Here is a 15,856-nt window from a genome sequence, read left to right as displayed (position 1 = left end):
CACATTTTGCTTGGCGTGTTTTCAAAGAAGGTAATCAAAATCTCCTCTCCTCTTCTGTTTATCATCCCAACTCTATTTTTATCAGATGACTCTCTCCATTGTCATGGCAAGAGCAGACTGGAGTCTTAGTTCAATTTAGCAATACATGACCATAAATACATCAGCAGATTGAATTAGAAAGTGACATGCCAAAAGCAGCTTTCTCCTCTCTTTTTTGCATTCACACATCTGACTCAATCACAGATCTCTAATTGAAAAGCCTCAGCAGTGGATTAAGATCATATACATTATTACGAAGCACGACGCCACGTGCATGCTGATGATAGCAGGAGCGGCTGGCAGGGGCTCGCCTGGCCACACAGCCACCGCTCAGACCCCCCCAGTGCATCCACAGGGACAAGTTGGGCTCCGGGTGACACCGACAGGGGTGTCTGTCTGTCTGTCTGTCTGTCTGCACGCGTAGTGGTGCCTGCACATGTAGGAACAGAGGGATGGTGCGGGGTGGGGGGGACAACTGCATAAGACTCGCATTCACTTGTTGCACTCGAAGGGCAAAATATTTCAGCAGAAGCCCAGCGAAGTCAGCGGGAGTTTGGGAGGAGGAAATCAAACACCAGGCTTAGCCTGACAACGTGCGTATTGAGCCCGCATCTCCCAGCTGGCAGTCGCAGGGCCTGATCCACAGCCTGGAGGTGTAAAAACGGCCCCCCCGGGGGCCTCGGCTCCCCTTCCATGCGGAGGGCAGGACTGGATCCCCCCTCACTCGGTCTTCCTCCCTGCCCAGTGCTCAGGACCAGGGGTGCGAGGTGTCTGTGATGTCCACCCCCCTTACCCCCGAAGGTGCCCCCTCTCATCGGGTGCTGCACTTTAGGGGGAGCAGCAGTGGGTGCCCCGCGCTCTGGGCCTTTAAATGGACTTTTTGGGGCTGGAGGAGGGCTGGACCTGAGGTAGGACATGGGGGGCTCTTGCCCTGCCCCTGTCCTTTCTCCTTGGGCACGCAGCGGGTGTCCCCAGCCCCCCTTGGGGGACGCAGAGCCCCCACCCGTGCCGGGGGGCTGCCGCCTCCTGGGGGGCCGGGGCAGAGCAGCGGCAGCACGGGGGGGCACAGAGCCGGGTAGGGGCGTCCCCGAGCTCGGGGAGGGGGCCACGGGCATGCAGGGAGGGGGCAGAGCATCCCGGCAGCGGGCTGCCTCCTCCAGCACCGACGGCTCCCCACCTCCAGCCCAACTTTCTGCAGCGGGGGCGGCCCCAGGTTGTGTCCCCCCCCCCCCCTCCTCCACCACCACCCTCGGGCTGTGCCACCCTCCCCCGTCTCTGCTCCATCCCACCCCCTCTTTCGGCTCCCCCCTTCGCCTCCCCCCCCCCGGCCGGGAGCCCCGTCCCTCCTCCCCGGGGGGGCGGCCCCGCTCCCCGCCCGCCGCCGGAGGGAAGCGGCGGAGCCCGGGGGGCGCTCCCGGCTCGGGGGGCGGCCCGGGCGGCTGCAGCCGGAGCACCGGGGCTGCTCATGCCTCCAGCAGCCGGAGAGCAGTCCCTGGAGCCGCAGGTAAGCATTGCCACGGGGAGAAGGGAGCAGCCAGAGGGGCCGGGGGGAGCCTAAGGGGCTGGGAGAGTGGGGGGGAGAGGCAGGGAGGGCTGGGGACGGGGCAGGGGGGAGGCTTGGCAAAACGCACTCCGCTTTTTGAGGGCTCCTCCGCTCTCTGGGATGAACGAGGCTGCGGAGAGCTCGGTCCCGTTTGCAGGTCCCTCGGAGCAAGCAGCCAGCCCCCCTCTGTCCCCCTCTGTCCCCCTCTGCCCCCCTCTGCCCCCCTCTGCCCCTCTTTGCCCTCCGCACCGGGCTCTGGCTGCTGGAAAGCCGAGAGGTCCCGGCCGGCTGGAGGGATGGGGGAGAGGAGCCGCTGACCGAGCAGAGGATGCGGTGCTTGAAGCAGGACATCCCTTAGCATGGCTTGAAAGGGAGGAGAAAGGCACCTGCGGGAGGGATGCGCAGGGACACGCCACCTGCTCGGGACTGCCTGAGCCCCACCGGGACTCCAGGAGGTGGCGGAGCCCCGGGTGCTCTCCCACCCGGCACACGGTGGGATGGGGGCACAGAAAGCCACGGGGAGCTGGGGCTGAGTGCATGAGGCTCCTTTGGGATAAAACACGAGAGAGAATCACAGGGGGTCGGACGTGCTCCAGGCTGGTCAGCAAGAGGTGGATGGTCAAGGTCAAAGTGGAGCCCTGGGAGTCACCGTCCAGATGGGCTGGGAGTAGAGCCATGTGTCCTGGTGCCTCGTTGCTTTCCTACAGCTCCCAGCATCCGCAGTCCCATGCACAGCTCCTTCCCACCATGCCCAGACCCTTGTGCAGAAGAGCAAGGGAAGAACACCCCAGCTCAGGTGTTTTGACCTTGCACACTTGTGTTGGGGTAAACTAGAGACTTTTTATGATTCTGGAGGGGAGGAGACATGAGGGTCGCAGCAGGCTGCCAGTATGTAGGGTGCCAGGATCAGCCTGTTAGTGCTCGTGGTGGGAACTTTCGCTGCTGGGGGCCAGGGCTCGGTGATGAGAGCAGATCTGCACTGCTGGCGTGGGGAGCACTTACCAGGGACATTGCACGTGGGGATGGCACAGGAGCACTGGTGGGACAGGTCTCCCTGCAGCTCTTCTTCTGGACCTGCTCCACTTTGTGCAGTGAGAGGAGCTACTGCTGAGCTCCGTCTGACCCGGGGCTCTCTCCTGGAGGAGGTACCTGAGCCGAAGGCATCTTTGGTCATTTCAGCTTTCCCTCAGCCTGGGAGCAGACACAGCCAGTGGTTAATTGCTCCTCAATTGCACTGGCTTTGAATCTGGCACGTCCCTGAAATCAGTTCAGTTTCAATGGATTGCAGAGGAGAGAGGAAGAGAAGAGAAATGTTTTGGTAACAATCCCTGGTTGCACCAGTACGCCAGCGCAGCAGTTGGAGTTTAGCCCCAAACACACCTGCCCGGGTGTGAACACGGCGGGGTTGGGCTGCACACCCTCCTCTGGCTCAAGTTGCTAAAAACTACTGATTTGGGAGCAAAACTGGGAGCATGTGACTTGCACGACTGCTCGTGTGAGAGGACCTGCTCAGCCAAAGTGAGTAATCTCCGAGCATAACAGAGCCTGAAATTTGCACGGGGAAAATAGTATTTAGCAAATATTTGGCAAAAGCAAGAGTGCTTTATGGGCTGTTTGTTTGCAAACTAAAAATAGGATCAAGTCATCAGGTAACATAACCACGGAGTGCTCTAGGATATGCTGGGCTGGGCTGAGCAGCAGTAAGAAAGTGACACTGACTGGAAAATATAGTTCCTAGAGATATTGATAGTGCTAAAAGTGGCAAGACATTATTCAATTTTGACTTCAGTTCATCAGTGCTTAGTACCGATGCAGCTAGTCAAAACAGAAAACTAATTTAGTGCAAGAAATTTGTTTTGATATGTCTCCTGTAGAGAAAAATCAATCACTCCAGGGCTGTGGGATTTTTGTTTGGTTGGTTTTGGGTGAAATGCACACCCTGAGAAATACTAAATGACAGAATTTAAGGAGGAAGAAGTTCCTATCTGAACTGAATGCTTTTGCTTTTTCCTAGGAGGTGGAATGGGGGGGCGGAGGAGGAGGAGGGAACACACCAAAGATTTTGTATATGAAATAAGATTTCTGTGCCATCTTCAAGCTGCTGCTTTTGTGCAAGAACATTATTGTAACTGTAAGAAGTTGAAGGAGGTCTTGGCATGATGCTGCATTTGCCTCCTCCTCACGCAGAGCCCTGCCTGGGTGTTTGTGCTATTTTGGAGCTGCTCTGCCAGGTCACACCAACTTTCACACCACCACCTCCCTCCTGTCCCGCTTCCACCAGCAGCTCCTTCCCTCCTGCTGCAGCAACCCTGGGCTCTGGCTGCTCCACTGCTGCAAATGCAAAGCCCGAGGCTCCCCTGCTTGCATCCAAGGAAGCAGGCAATGAACATTTATTCCCCAAAGGGCAGATTTATTAAGGACCAGTACAGCTTTTTTCCTGTTTGTTAGAGCAAATAGCTCCACTAACACCTCACAGTCCCCTCTGTGGGACAGGGGACAGACGTGAAGTTCTGCTGCTGTTGGATACTTCTTGGGTACTTACCCAGTTGTGTTTCTATCCATTACTACCAAGGCCACGTATTTTCAAAGCAGATCTGTCTGGATTATCATTTTATATATTCCTGTTAGTTATTCTGTACCTGAAAGCAGTAATCTGCCTTTCTGTTGTGGTAATTCTCTTCACAGCAATTATGTTTGATGCTGCATTAGAGAGAGTTATGATTCCAGTGGTAAATAGGCAGCAAGATCAAATCTTGACTCACAAAATTAGGTTTCTTTATGTAATTACTTCTTGATCTTAGCTATATCCAGCTTTGAGTCAGATACAACACACTTCATAGAGTTATTTTTGCTTTGCTATTGAAACCAGAGCCAGGAGGAATTTCTACCTTGATCCACCTGGACAGTTTTAAGGTTTGTTCTTCCTTGTGCTATGATGGTCCTTCAGTCACTAATGGGCTGCTGTGTGCTATTAGATGGATACCTGCTCTTGTGCCCAGCCAAAGCATGTTTGTTTAGGACACCTGCTAGAGAGGTTTTCACAAAGGCTAAATACCTTTTTTCCAGGCAGCATGGTTTGTACCATAACATCGCCGCTATTTCTTCTTTCTCTCTTTTCCTGGACATGGACACAGGCAGTCAGCTTTGTCCAGCTGCCGAGGATGCTTTTTTTTTTTTTTCTTCTTTTTTTTTTTTTCAGGGTACTGCTCTGTAAATCAGAGGTTGGAATTATAGCACTGATAACTCTGGATCTATGTTTTTTTGTTTTTTGTTTTTTTTTTTCTCTGTTCTTTTTAGTTCATATGCTTTAAGCATAAAGCACATAATTTATGAAGTGTTCCAGTGGAATATCTTGGAGATCAAACACCAAAAGGGAAAAAAAAATCTGGATGAGAAGTTCCCTAGAGTTGTTTTATTTTATTTTTTCTTTTTATTAATCTGTTAATAAAGAATACCAAAACAAGATATCATTATATCATTCAGCATGCCTTAATTATATTTAGTCACCTTTTGTAGAGGTTCATGGCCATTGACTGCTGTAGTGGCAATATAAGTTCAGACAAAATTGTGCTGGTAAGGGGCAAGCTGTCAGCTACACAGGGGGGGAAATCACCTCTGCTCATCAAAGACAGCCAGTAAAATGTGCTTTTGTGGCTGTTCAGGTTTTGTTGTTGTTGTTGTTGCTGCCATGCTCTGATAAACCCCAGAATATCTGTGGCTATGAGGTAAAGGCAACATGGTTTAAAAGGCTTAGTGGAGGAAGCTCTGACATGGGCTCAGTTTTCAAGTCTGGATGACACTTACCACATCACAACCCCTGCCAGTGTATGGGAAACATTCACACGATGTCAGCTCCTTGCCAGCAATGCCAACCCGAGGGCTGTCACCAGCTGAGGAGATCAAAGACTGCATGAGAGCCGTGGCAAATGTATTTCTTTCTGAATCCACCTGCTCTTGAAAAGTGCAAAATTCTACCTTTTCTTGAGAATAAAGGTTAATGTTCACACTAAACAAAGAGAAAAAAAGGCAAAATAATGAAGAAATAGACTGACATACTGTTGAGGTACTGCTGACCCTTGGGGACAGCACAGCAGCAGCAGGATATCATCACAGCTGCTGTTGGAGGAGGCTGGGAAAACTGCCCCCCCTGCATGGAAGGTGCGCAAAGGTCCTTCCAGCAAATCCTTCTGGTGAATCAGGGTTGCCAGCACCGGATGGCTGGAAGAGCCTGAGGTCCTTGGCATGCAGGGATTTTGCTCATTAGGTTATGTTTGGGGTGAGAAGCAATTGGAGGGCACTGAACAAAGGAAGTCCTCGTCCTCACCACCCCTCTTAAGGCTTAAAATCTGAATGTGGTGGAAGGTGCAACAGGCTTGAAGAAGTTGCTGTGCAATTTCTCTAGTCAACTCTTTTCAATGATATCTACTGTGAGGAAAAGGAAGTAACTTCAGACGAAACACATCCATCCTCGTTTTTTAACAAGTGCTGGGGTGAGAGCTGCACAGCGCTGCAGTTCCTGACCTTCCCCATTGAATGGAGCACTGCTTCTCTTTACTGTCCTGCTACTTTTGCAGTCCCAGAACAAAAATGTTGCTTTTTGGCCCAGACTGAATATTGCAGAGCTGGTCTGGGCTACTCTTGGGAAGAAGTGTCTTCCTAGGCTCAGCACCATACTCAGTTCCAAAAACACAGTTCCATGAATGTGAGCTTATAAACACCAATTGCCTCATCCCACCACACATTTCCTTTCTTCTTTAGTATCTTTAAAGATACTAGCTAACCAGCTGGGTCATACTGCATCCGACCTGCAGGAAAAGGCAATCACTCTTCCCAAGATCAAAACCCTGACAGCCCAGGAGGAGTGCAGCGCTGCACTCCTCCCAGATAATCTGAGTTTTAATACAAATTTGTATTTTAAAATTACTGTCAGAAAAGAATTTTTGAAGCCTGCTCTTTGGCCAGGACTGCAGTTTGCCTTTTCTTACATAATCCCCAAGTCCAGTCCTAGTTAACTCCCAAGGAGCATGGTTTGAGCCGACCTCTTCATGCAGTGTGCTATCAGGCACTGCAATGGCTCTTGCAGCACGCCCATGGCAGTAGCACCCAGACCCCAAACACCATGGTAGTTTATTTAGAACCTGCAGATCCTCCCCTCGTTTCTCGTCTCCATCGTTGAGCCAGCATTTGTTTGAGCTCTGGCAGCTCTCAGCTTTACTATTCAAGCCACCCTGGATTTCAGATTTCTCTGGTACATCTCCTCCTAGCCACGGAGTTACATGTGAGACACCTACTCCCCATCTGCACATTTCCAAATCAGAACAGCATATTTATGATTACTACTGGTAGCTGGAGGTACTTCTGCTCTCACCCACTGCAGTTTTTCTCACCCGAAGAGAAAGCACAGTAACCAGCTCATGGAGGTGTTTTCTTTCTTCCTGGAAATAAATCGTTTTGTATGCTTACATGATACTGAATTTTGCTTTTGCTTAAAGACATAGGTGCAACGTGGGCTGGGTGTTTTTGCTATAATTTTGAATCCAGATTCAGGCCCACATCCTCCTTGAGCAGCTTCACCAGTGAACGCTGCCCAAACTTGGGAGAGATCTTGGGCCAGATTGGGATTGTGAATTTTTTTTACTACTCTTGTATCCTTTATGTTACTTTTTTTTTTTTTTTTTATAGCAAAAAGCTTTGACTCCTTTATAGCAGAAAGCTTTATAAACACCTACTTAGACCATGCTCAGACAAAGAACCAATAAATATCCTTGTGAATCAAGCATGCCACAGAAACAGAGCTTTGGAGATTTTCAAACCTTTTCAGGCTGTCTAACAAAAACTACATATTCCTTCACCGAATCAGTTCAGCTCTCTGTATCCTCAGAGGCTTCCCACTACATTTTGGCTTTCATGTGGAAGAAAGGTGTTTCTTAGATAAAAAGCACACTTCTGGGTGAGAGGAGAGGGATTCAGAAACACTAACAGAAGCATAATCTTGAGAGACAGAAAAGAAACAGCTTGTTCCTTTCCACTGCGGAGTCTTCACATCTGTGTGCACATGGCCTGACCTGATGGAAAAGTGTTCTCAGAAGTGGTCGCTTCCATCTTGGCGTTCATTGATTTCTGTACAGGGTTTTGTCAGTTGTTACGGAGGGTTTTGTCTCCCCACCTACACAGCTGCCGATGTTCTCTGGGGGGTTTTCAATTGGTTCCGCTAGGCAGCAAGTGGCATTTGAATATATCAACTGAGACTGTTTCTATGTAAACAGGGAGACCTGTGAAACATTGCAGTGGAGCTTCGCATGCAAAAAGCCAGGAACTATCTTTGGCTCTGGATTTTGAAAGCCCCCAGCACTTGTTCAGGAGCGAGACAGGGCTGAGTCAGTCCCTGAGCCTCTCCAGGCACCCTCGGCTAAGTGAGAGCAGAATCGCACCACTCTAGAGTTTAAAGCTTTTGGCACTAACACCAGGGCTGTGCTTTCAGACAGTTTTATTTGTATGCACTGTGTGGTCTAAATCTTTCAAAATTATTTTCTAAATCATTTTCTATGTCAGTATTTAGAGAGAAAAAATAAGAGGGGAGGTGGGTTCTGGATTTGTGTGTTTTTTGCCCAAGTTGGGAAGTTGAGGATATTCCCCCCGTCCCTTGACTGCACATAAGAGGAACATGTGTATACAACAGGCTGCGAGACAGTCAAACAGCAAAGTTTGCTCACTAAGTGGCACAAGAGGCATGTAAGAATTTACCTTTCTCATCAGCAGAGGAAGGACTGGCCTCATTACCATCAGGCTTTGGACCCGAACAGCCCACATGCTAGGGCAGTCAGACTCCTTCGCTGCAGGAAAGCTTCTGTCTCTGCCTGTGAAGTGTGATGGCCATCACCCTCTTCACTTACATTTCCCAGTGGGATGCGTGCTGTGTTACTGCACAGAGCTCCTGAAAATTAAAGAGATACCATTAGCTATTGGGATGAGCACTCAGGCTCTCTCATTGTGGGATTCCTTTGTTCAGGCCTTGATCTCATCACTTGTGCTAACTGCATAATTCAAACACAAATTCTGGCTACAGATAGAAAATTAAATGATGTGTAAAACTTAGTCTACTTTGAATTCACTTTTTCTGTCTCTTTTTCTTTTTTTTTTCTTTTTTTTCCTTTTCTTTTTAGGAACAAGATGCCTGTGAAGTTTAATGTCTCTTAGCCCTAGAAGAAAAACTGAGGAGTAAAAGTTATGGATCCTTTATACTTTCCCAACACATTGAGTATGGACAGTAGTTCCAGTGACCTGAATTCCTCACTGCTGACAAATGTGACAGAGAATGGGACACTCTCAGAGCAGCCTCCATTCAAATACATCCACAAAGTCCTGATTCCCATCTTCTACATCCTTGTATGCGCAGTCGGACTCAGTGGCAACACATTGGTCATTTATGTGGTTTTGCGCTATGCCAAGATGAAGACCGTCACCAACATTTACATCTTGAATTTGGCCATTGCTGACGTCCTCTTCATGCTGGGCCTGCCCTTCCTGGCCACCCAGAATGCCATCTCCTACTGGCCCTTTGGCTCCTTCCTCTGCAGGCTGGTTATGACTGTAGATGGTATTAACCAGTTCACTAGTATTTTTTGTTTGACTGTGATGAGCATGGACCGCTACCTGGCAGTAGTTCATCCCATTAAATCAACCAAGTGGAGACGTCCCAGGGTGGCCAAGCTCATCAGTATGACTGTCTGGACATTCTCGTTCCTGGTGGTGCTTCCAGTCTTCATCTTTTCAGATGTGCAGGAAGACTTTCACACCTGCAACATGAACTGGCCAGAGCCTGTCAACATCTGGTCGGCAGCATTCATCATTTACACATCGGTCCTAGGGTTTTTTGGTCCTTTGTTGGTGATCTGTCTGTGCTACTTGCTGATTGTGATTAAAGTCAAATCTTCAGGGATCCGAGTTGGGTCTACAAGGCGCAGGAGATCAGAGAGGAAGGTGACCAGGATGGTGGTGATCATCGTGGTCGTCTTTGTGTTTTGCTGGCTCCCATTTTACATGATGAACATTGTCAATTTGATATTTATACTGCCAGAAGACCCTGTGCTGGTAGGGGTGTACTTCTTTGTGGTGGTCCTGTCCTATGCAAACAGCTGTGCCAACCCCATTCTTTATGGATTTCTTTCTGACAACTTCAAGCAGAGTTTTCAGAAAGTCCTTTGCCTCCGAAAGGGCAATGGTGTAGAGGATGGTGACCCCATTGAACACAGGCAAGAGAACAGCAGTCGCCTGCAGGAATCCATGTTAACCCAGAGAAATATTGAATTCAATGGACATATGCAGACTAGCAAGGTGTAAGGGAATGGTTTGGGACTGCAAAACACTTGTAGACCTGGAGAACTTGGGGACATAAAGGAGAGATGAAATCATAACAAAGCTAAAACCCGGAGGCCCACAAGCTCAAATAAATGTACATAGACTTCTCTTCACTCCCCTCCCTTTCCCAGCTAAAAGTGTTATGGGTTATACTGGGCTGCGTAAAGTTCTTACGGTGTTTTAGCTAAGGCAGTCAGACGTGTTAACACTTTCTGTACCCTAGAGAACTGATCTACTGGTACCCACTGCTGGCTTTGTACTTCTTCTCTGGTGATGCAAAACAACACAAAACCTGTTCTAACTACCTTGTTAAGCTGAGTTCATGGCTGCTTTGCACTGCCAGGATCAGCTCAAAACAGAAAACAGCTCAGATAATTTGGCTGGAAATGTCTTTGAAAGTCTTCAAGGGGATCTTTTGAAAGAAAAACACTACATTGTAATAGAGGTTCCATACAAAAAAGGTCACAGCACTGATCTTGAAATTATGTATAATCCATGGCTTTAGAGTGCTGTGAAGTCCATTTACACTGTTTTACTGTTATTGATCCATATAAGAATCTCAAAGTATTTGGGAATCTTTCAAACAGGAAGAAAGAATAAAACCAAAACTAGGAGAAAAATGCTGGAAGAATTCAATGTATTCATGATACTTTCACATTCTAAACCAAACTGCATATAAAATGTAATGTAACCACTTTATTATCATGTAAGTGACAATGATTGTGAAGTGCTGGAAAGCTGTTGTGTATATTTATTGGTTCTGAATGTAAGTATGGACTTGAATTTAAATTGTATTTTCAGAAATTAAAACAAGTTCAATCCCCTTCTGACTATCCATGTCATAGCTTCTCCAAGCAATGTCAGACATGGCACAAAAAAAAAAAATTATCATCTGAGACTGTAAAACTTACCTTATCATAGATGCAATACAGTTCAGTGTGATAGGGCCAATATGGGGATCTGTGGGGCTCTGCAAGAGCATATAGCAGGACAGAGGGAGCAAGGAGCAGTATCCAGACCTGACACCTCCCTTGTACCCCACCCAAAGCACTTGCATTGTAAAGTGAGGAATCTTTCTGTGCTGAAAGGATGAAAACAAATTACAGGCTTGTTTTAATCCAGACAGAAACTATTTATTCTCTTAAGAAATTGCTTTCTGCCACTGCAGTCACCCACACAGGTCAAACAGCCCTTCTGTAAGGAAAATTATTTGTATATAATAGAAAGCAGGGCAGCAGAGGCAAAGGGGGGGCACATCAGCTGCCCTTCCAACCCCTGGTGGCCTTCTGTAGCATCTCTAGGGGACATGGCTGGGCCCTGGCACCAGCAGTAAATATCAGCCTGACATTTGTACAAGTAAGGCAGATTATTCAAATATCTCTAAACAGAGCATGACGCTGACATGGTCCGCCTCTAAACTACCACCCAGAGAAGGGCAGGTGAGAGTGATTAGAGAAAGCAAAACTGTGCTGTGTCCAAAAACCCCAGCCTGGGCTGAGAGGTAGGAGGTACTACAGGGAGGTCCCATGGTAGGACATAAGGCTGCTTTGATCTGTGCATAAGGAGAAGGCAGGCAAAGCAAAAAGTGTTTTGCCCCATAGGATGACTCAGGGTGGGCAGTGCCTTCGCTCCCACCCCAGGGTGTTCCCTTTTGGCTGTCAGGGGAGAAGAGACTGCCTGTGTGCCCACCACCCCAAGGACTGAGCATAACAGGCAGGGCTGTAGCCACAGCCTGCTGCTGCTTGAGTGAAAACCTCTCAGGTCTGAGGTCTGCTTACTCCTGATGTGACTCTTTAGCACGAGCTCCCAGGATGGGCTGATATTTGGGCATCTTGCAGCAGCAGGCTGTAGCCCACCTTCCATATACCTGTGCTATACCATGGACCTTCATTCAAAACCACAGCACAACCAGGTCTACATTGACTAATTAAGTCATGCAACATCTATTATTTCCGGAATTATCAGGCTGTTCCAGGCATAAATCAATTCTCTTATCAGTTCTTGAGACACATGGAGAAATTAGTACAGGCCTTTATGTCATTTGTGCCAACTCCATCTGCCTCCAGTTGATTAGCCAGAAGTTCTTCTCCAGTGACAGAATTAGAAAACCCATTTCAGTTCACAGATCAGTTTGCAAGCAGCAGTAATAATTAATGCTCTCATGAAGGGAGGGTGCCCTGTGTACACAGCATTGGTTGCTTGCTCTGCAGAGTATACCCAGGCCATCCCTTCGTCCATCACCAGCCTCTGGAGCAGCTGAGCTTTTGAGCACAGGGAAAATTAACAGAGTGCGAAAAGCAGAGTGCTCACAATAGCAGTAAAGCTGAGCATGGCTAGTGGCTCTTATCGGTTATATGCTGTGTTAAGACTTGCTATGGAAGTAGCAAGACATAGTCGTGACGTGGAGGAGTGGCCAGGGAAGGCAGCAGCAAAGAGCTGAAATGCCAGGCTGAGATGAGGAGTCGGACCCCGAGGCTGAGAAACTCTGCCTAAGTCACTTCGCACCCCATACATCAGCTCCTGGGTCTGTAAAGCTAGGAAAAACAGCAGTGATGGCTGTCATACAGCACTCAGGGCTGAAAGACAGCACCGAGTAAAGAACTTCTAATTTGCTGTCTCCTAACAATGTGTTTGGAGCTGCATTAAAAAAAAAAAAAAATCCAAGCTGGCAGCTGCTGTGTTGACCTGGCAGTCCTGGAGAGAGGCAAAGCCTGGGGACCAGAGGGAAGGGGGACATTGCTGCCCATGCTCTCCAATATTTTCCTAAGGTTGCCTGAAAGAAGGGCTGCTTGGGTATCTCATTCTTCATATTCAAGTGAAATCATTTTGCTTGGGGAATATGAAGAAATTCCTGGCAAACTTGAATCAAGTGCAACCAGCAGCAGTCCAGCAGAAACGTTTGATGTGCTTGGGATCAACGGCACTGCTTACAAAATTTAAATGTGCAGGGAACAGCAGCCTCATACTTGGCCTTTTCTATTTTAAAATAAGCTTATAGATGGGACAGAGGCCAGCATACAGCCTGGAGAGGTGGTGAGCTGGGCACGGATCTGCCAGAAGGCTGCTTGGAACAGAGATGGAAGAATTTGGAGTCTAACAAAACCACCTGCAGCCTCGGAGGGGTGATGTGGGGACAGCAGGAAGGTCGCAAACCCCAAATGCCCCTCCAGACATTTAATCCAAGGATCAGACACCCCTTATGGACATCTTTCAAACTGAGGCCTATTAGACCTGCAGGGACTGTGTGAGTGTACTTTGACACCAAAATAAAAACGTTGCCAGAATAAATCATGCACCTGCAGATTAAGCGATATAAGAAGAAGCAAATGCAAGAATAACCTCCAAAACAAAAGAAAATAAAAAATTCCTCTGTGGATTAGGTAAGAACATGGAACAAGTGAAGAATACTCACAAGACCAACACTTGAGTGAAAATTGGCAGTGTATAAGTATCAAAGATTTCTGGGTAACTTCTTATTTTTCTCCTCAGAGAAAAAGCTAATATTATTTCAAACCTCTCTGATCACAGGAGAGAGCTAAAGAGGTGCGATAAATGAAGATTCAGAGTTTTATTGCTCTGTCACATTAATCTGGTGCCATATCAGGCGATAGCAGTGTAACAATAATCTAGTGCATTAGGGATGCTCTGTTTTTCTTTCCATGATGATTTTATAACATGCTGGAAAGAAAAGCCAACAGCATTTCATGCCAAGACGCTTTATAAACATTAATATAGCGCTAACAAAAGCATCATCTTTTACCATAGAGGAAGAGTTTTAGTGCAAACTACAAGCACTTTGTGTACCCAGTGAAATTTCCCTGTTCTTTTCTCCGGATCCAAGGAAGATCAGCACGTATTGTGTGGAGTTACCGTGCTCTGATAATCTACCATGCTCTTCAGGGTTATGCTGAAGGGATTGTCCTCAGTTTCCTCTGTTAAAACATTCTGGATAAAATAAACAACTTTTGCATCAAACAAAACGAACCCAACAATTGCTCACTTATTTTTCTGGGTCCTAAGAAGCAGCTGTTGCTTGTGACGAAGCTCTCTGGGCTCTCTCCAGCTGTGAAGTCTTGCCCAAGCCCCGCTGGCCAGGCCCCTTGCATCCCCAGCTGGTTTCCCAGGTGGCAGCGCCGTCCCCTGGGGACACAGGAGCTCCATCCACTGCCCCAGGCTGGCCCCAGAGCTCACCTGCATTGGGGCTGAACCAAAGTGGAGGAAATCAGAGTTGGTTTCAGTGTGCCATCAAATTTGCAGGGTATGTTGCAAGGCTAAACCTAGCCAATCACCTACTTTCTTCAATGGCCTATTTGATGCTCTGGCCACAAATGACGGTCAGAAAGACATGAAGGATGTTGAAAAGCATGCTCTGGCTGCTGATCAAGTCAGTTATCCTCTTTGACTTGATTTCAAAGGAAAATAGTTTCAATAAAGCACCAAAAACTAACTCCTTGCAAGAATGGCAACAGAAAGTGGAAAAACTCAGAAGTGTCTGAATTTCTTTCTGATTCCTCTCAGGACTTACAGCAAGGGAATAGGACTGGTATTCTACTAATTTACAATAAAATAATACATTTTAGAAATGTGTGCAGCATTTACCAATGAAATTGAAAGAGCCTTTCCATTAGGGTAATGACTGATTTGTTTTCTAATTTAAAAAGAATCAAAACTAATTTTATTTACTAAGCAGACAGTAATGGTCACGCTCCAGTGAATGAATAAATGTGCATTTCAGCAGGAATACTTGCTTTGCAAATGCATTTAATTTAATGCAATATATTCCCAATAAAACATCAGAACTAATGAGGAAGGGATGACTCTGTCCTGTCATGCACTCTGTGAAGAAAAGACAGGCTTTTGCTTATGTCCTGCGTGGCTGGGAAATTTGGAAGTCCCAGTACAATGTGCTTTTGTACTATGGAGTTTGCATCTGTTTTGTTGAAGTCTTGCAGGAATAGTTGCTATTTTTTTGAAAATGAAAAGTTTTGGTGCATTGATTTTATGTCTCTGTGACATAAGTCTCTTTTCCGTTATTCAGGTGGGGTTTCAACTCGTAAAAGCTGTGCTAGATGGACAATCAGGCGGCTCTTGTCGACAATGCATCTCCAGAAATCGTGCAGCTTGTTCTGGGCATCGTGAGCCTGCTTGTCGTTATCCTCTCCAGAGGGACCACTTCAAAAGAAAATTGGGTTTTGGTGTGGCTCTCTTAGGGCAAGGAGGACTGAATAACCACCCACCCAACTCGTTAGCACACCATCCATCCGCACTGTGGCTGCAGTGACACCAAGTCAGGCTGGGCAATACCCCCTGCAACCTGGGCAAGTGCTCAGTGTCACAGACACCAGGTGTGAGCGATGCTCGGTGGCTGCGATATCAGTTAGGCAAACGGCACGAGTCAGATCACTTCTGCCAGCTTTTAGGGGTTATATATGAGTGTGCAATATAGACTAGAAATAATATTCTCACTTCAAGGGGAAAATGCAGGTGATTTGTACACAGCAGCAGAAGAGGAGGAATGAAATCTGGGTAAGGCCTTGGGAAATCACATCGCTAAGCACTTGAAGGAGCATTTCAGCATACAGCATGAAGTAGGGTCTTTGACATCCTGAATGCAGATACGGGAACGAGGCCCCACTGCGTTAGAGTTCCTGTAGCCAGCTGGGCTCGCCCTTGATGTGCGCCGTGTCTTATCTGTCGCGCTGCCGTGTTTGATCGCACTCAGCCCCGTCTGCAATTTCCCTCCCTGTCTCCGTGCCACGGGCACATTTCCTGCCCTCCAGGCAGACCTACGTGAGCAGGGTGCTGCTGCGCTTCCCGTGGGGGGCAATTTGTTCTGAACTCCTCAAAAGCGCCGCACATCTGTCTGAATTCATTTTTAAAAGAGAAATGAATCCTTTTCCCCAGTTCTGCAAATCA

The 15,856-nt window shown here is 47.6% G+C and overlaps 1 protein-coding gene across 1 annotated transcript; it reads left to right on the top strand.

Moving 5' to 3' along the window:
* Positions 1 to 8,809: 8,809 nt before the first annotated feature.
* SSTR5 (somatostatin receptor 5) lies at positions 8,810 to 9,922 on the top strand (the record flags this gene model as incomplete). The annotated part of the gene is made up of 1 exon (XM_084296285.1): positions 8,810 to 9,922. The coding sequence occupies one exon, from the start codon at positions 8,810 to 8,812 to the stop codon at positions 9,920 to 9,922; it is 1,113 nt and encodes a 370-aa protein (XP_084152411.1).
* Between the last annotated feature and the right edge of the window lie 5,934 nt (positions 9,923 to 15,856).

The sequence above is a fragment of the Netta rufina genome (assembly GCF_964035555.1).
Source record: "Netta rufina genome assembly, chromosome: 15".
Lineage (NCBI taxonomy): Eukaryota > Metazoa > Chordata > Aves > Anseriformes > Anatidae > Netta > Netta rufina.
Note: the sequence above shows the minus strand (reverse complement) of the source record. Positions and strands in the feature narration are given on the sequence as shown.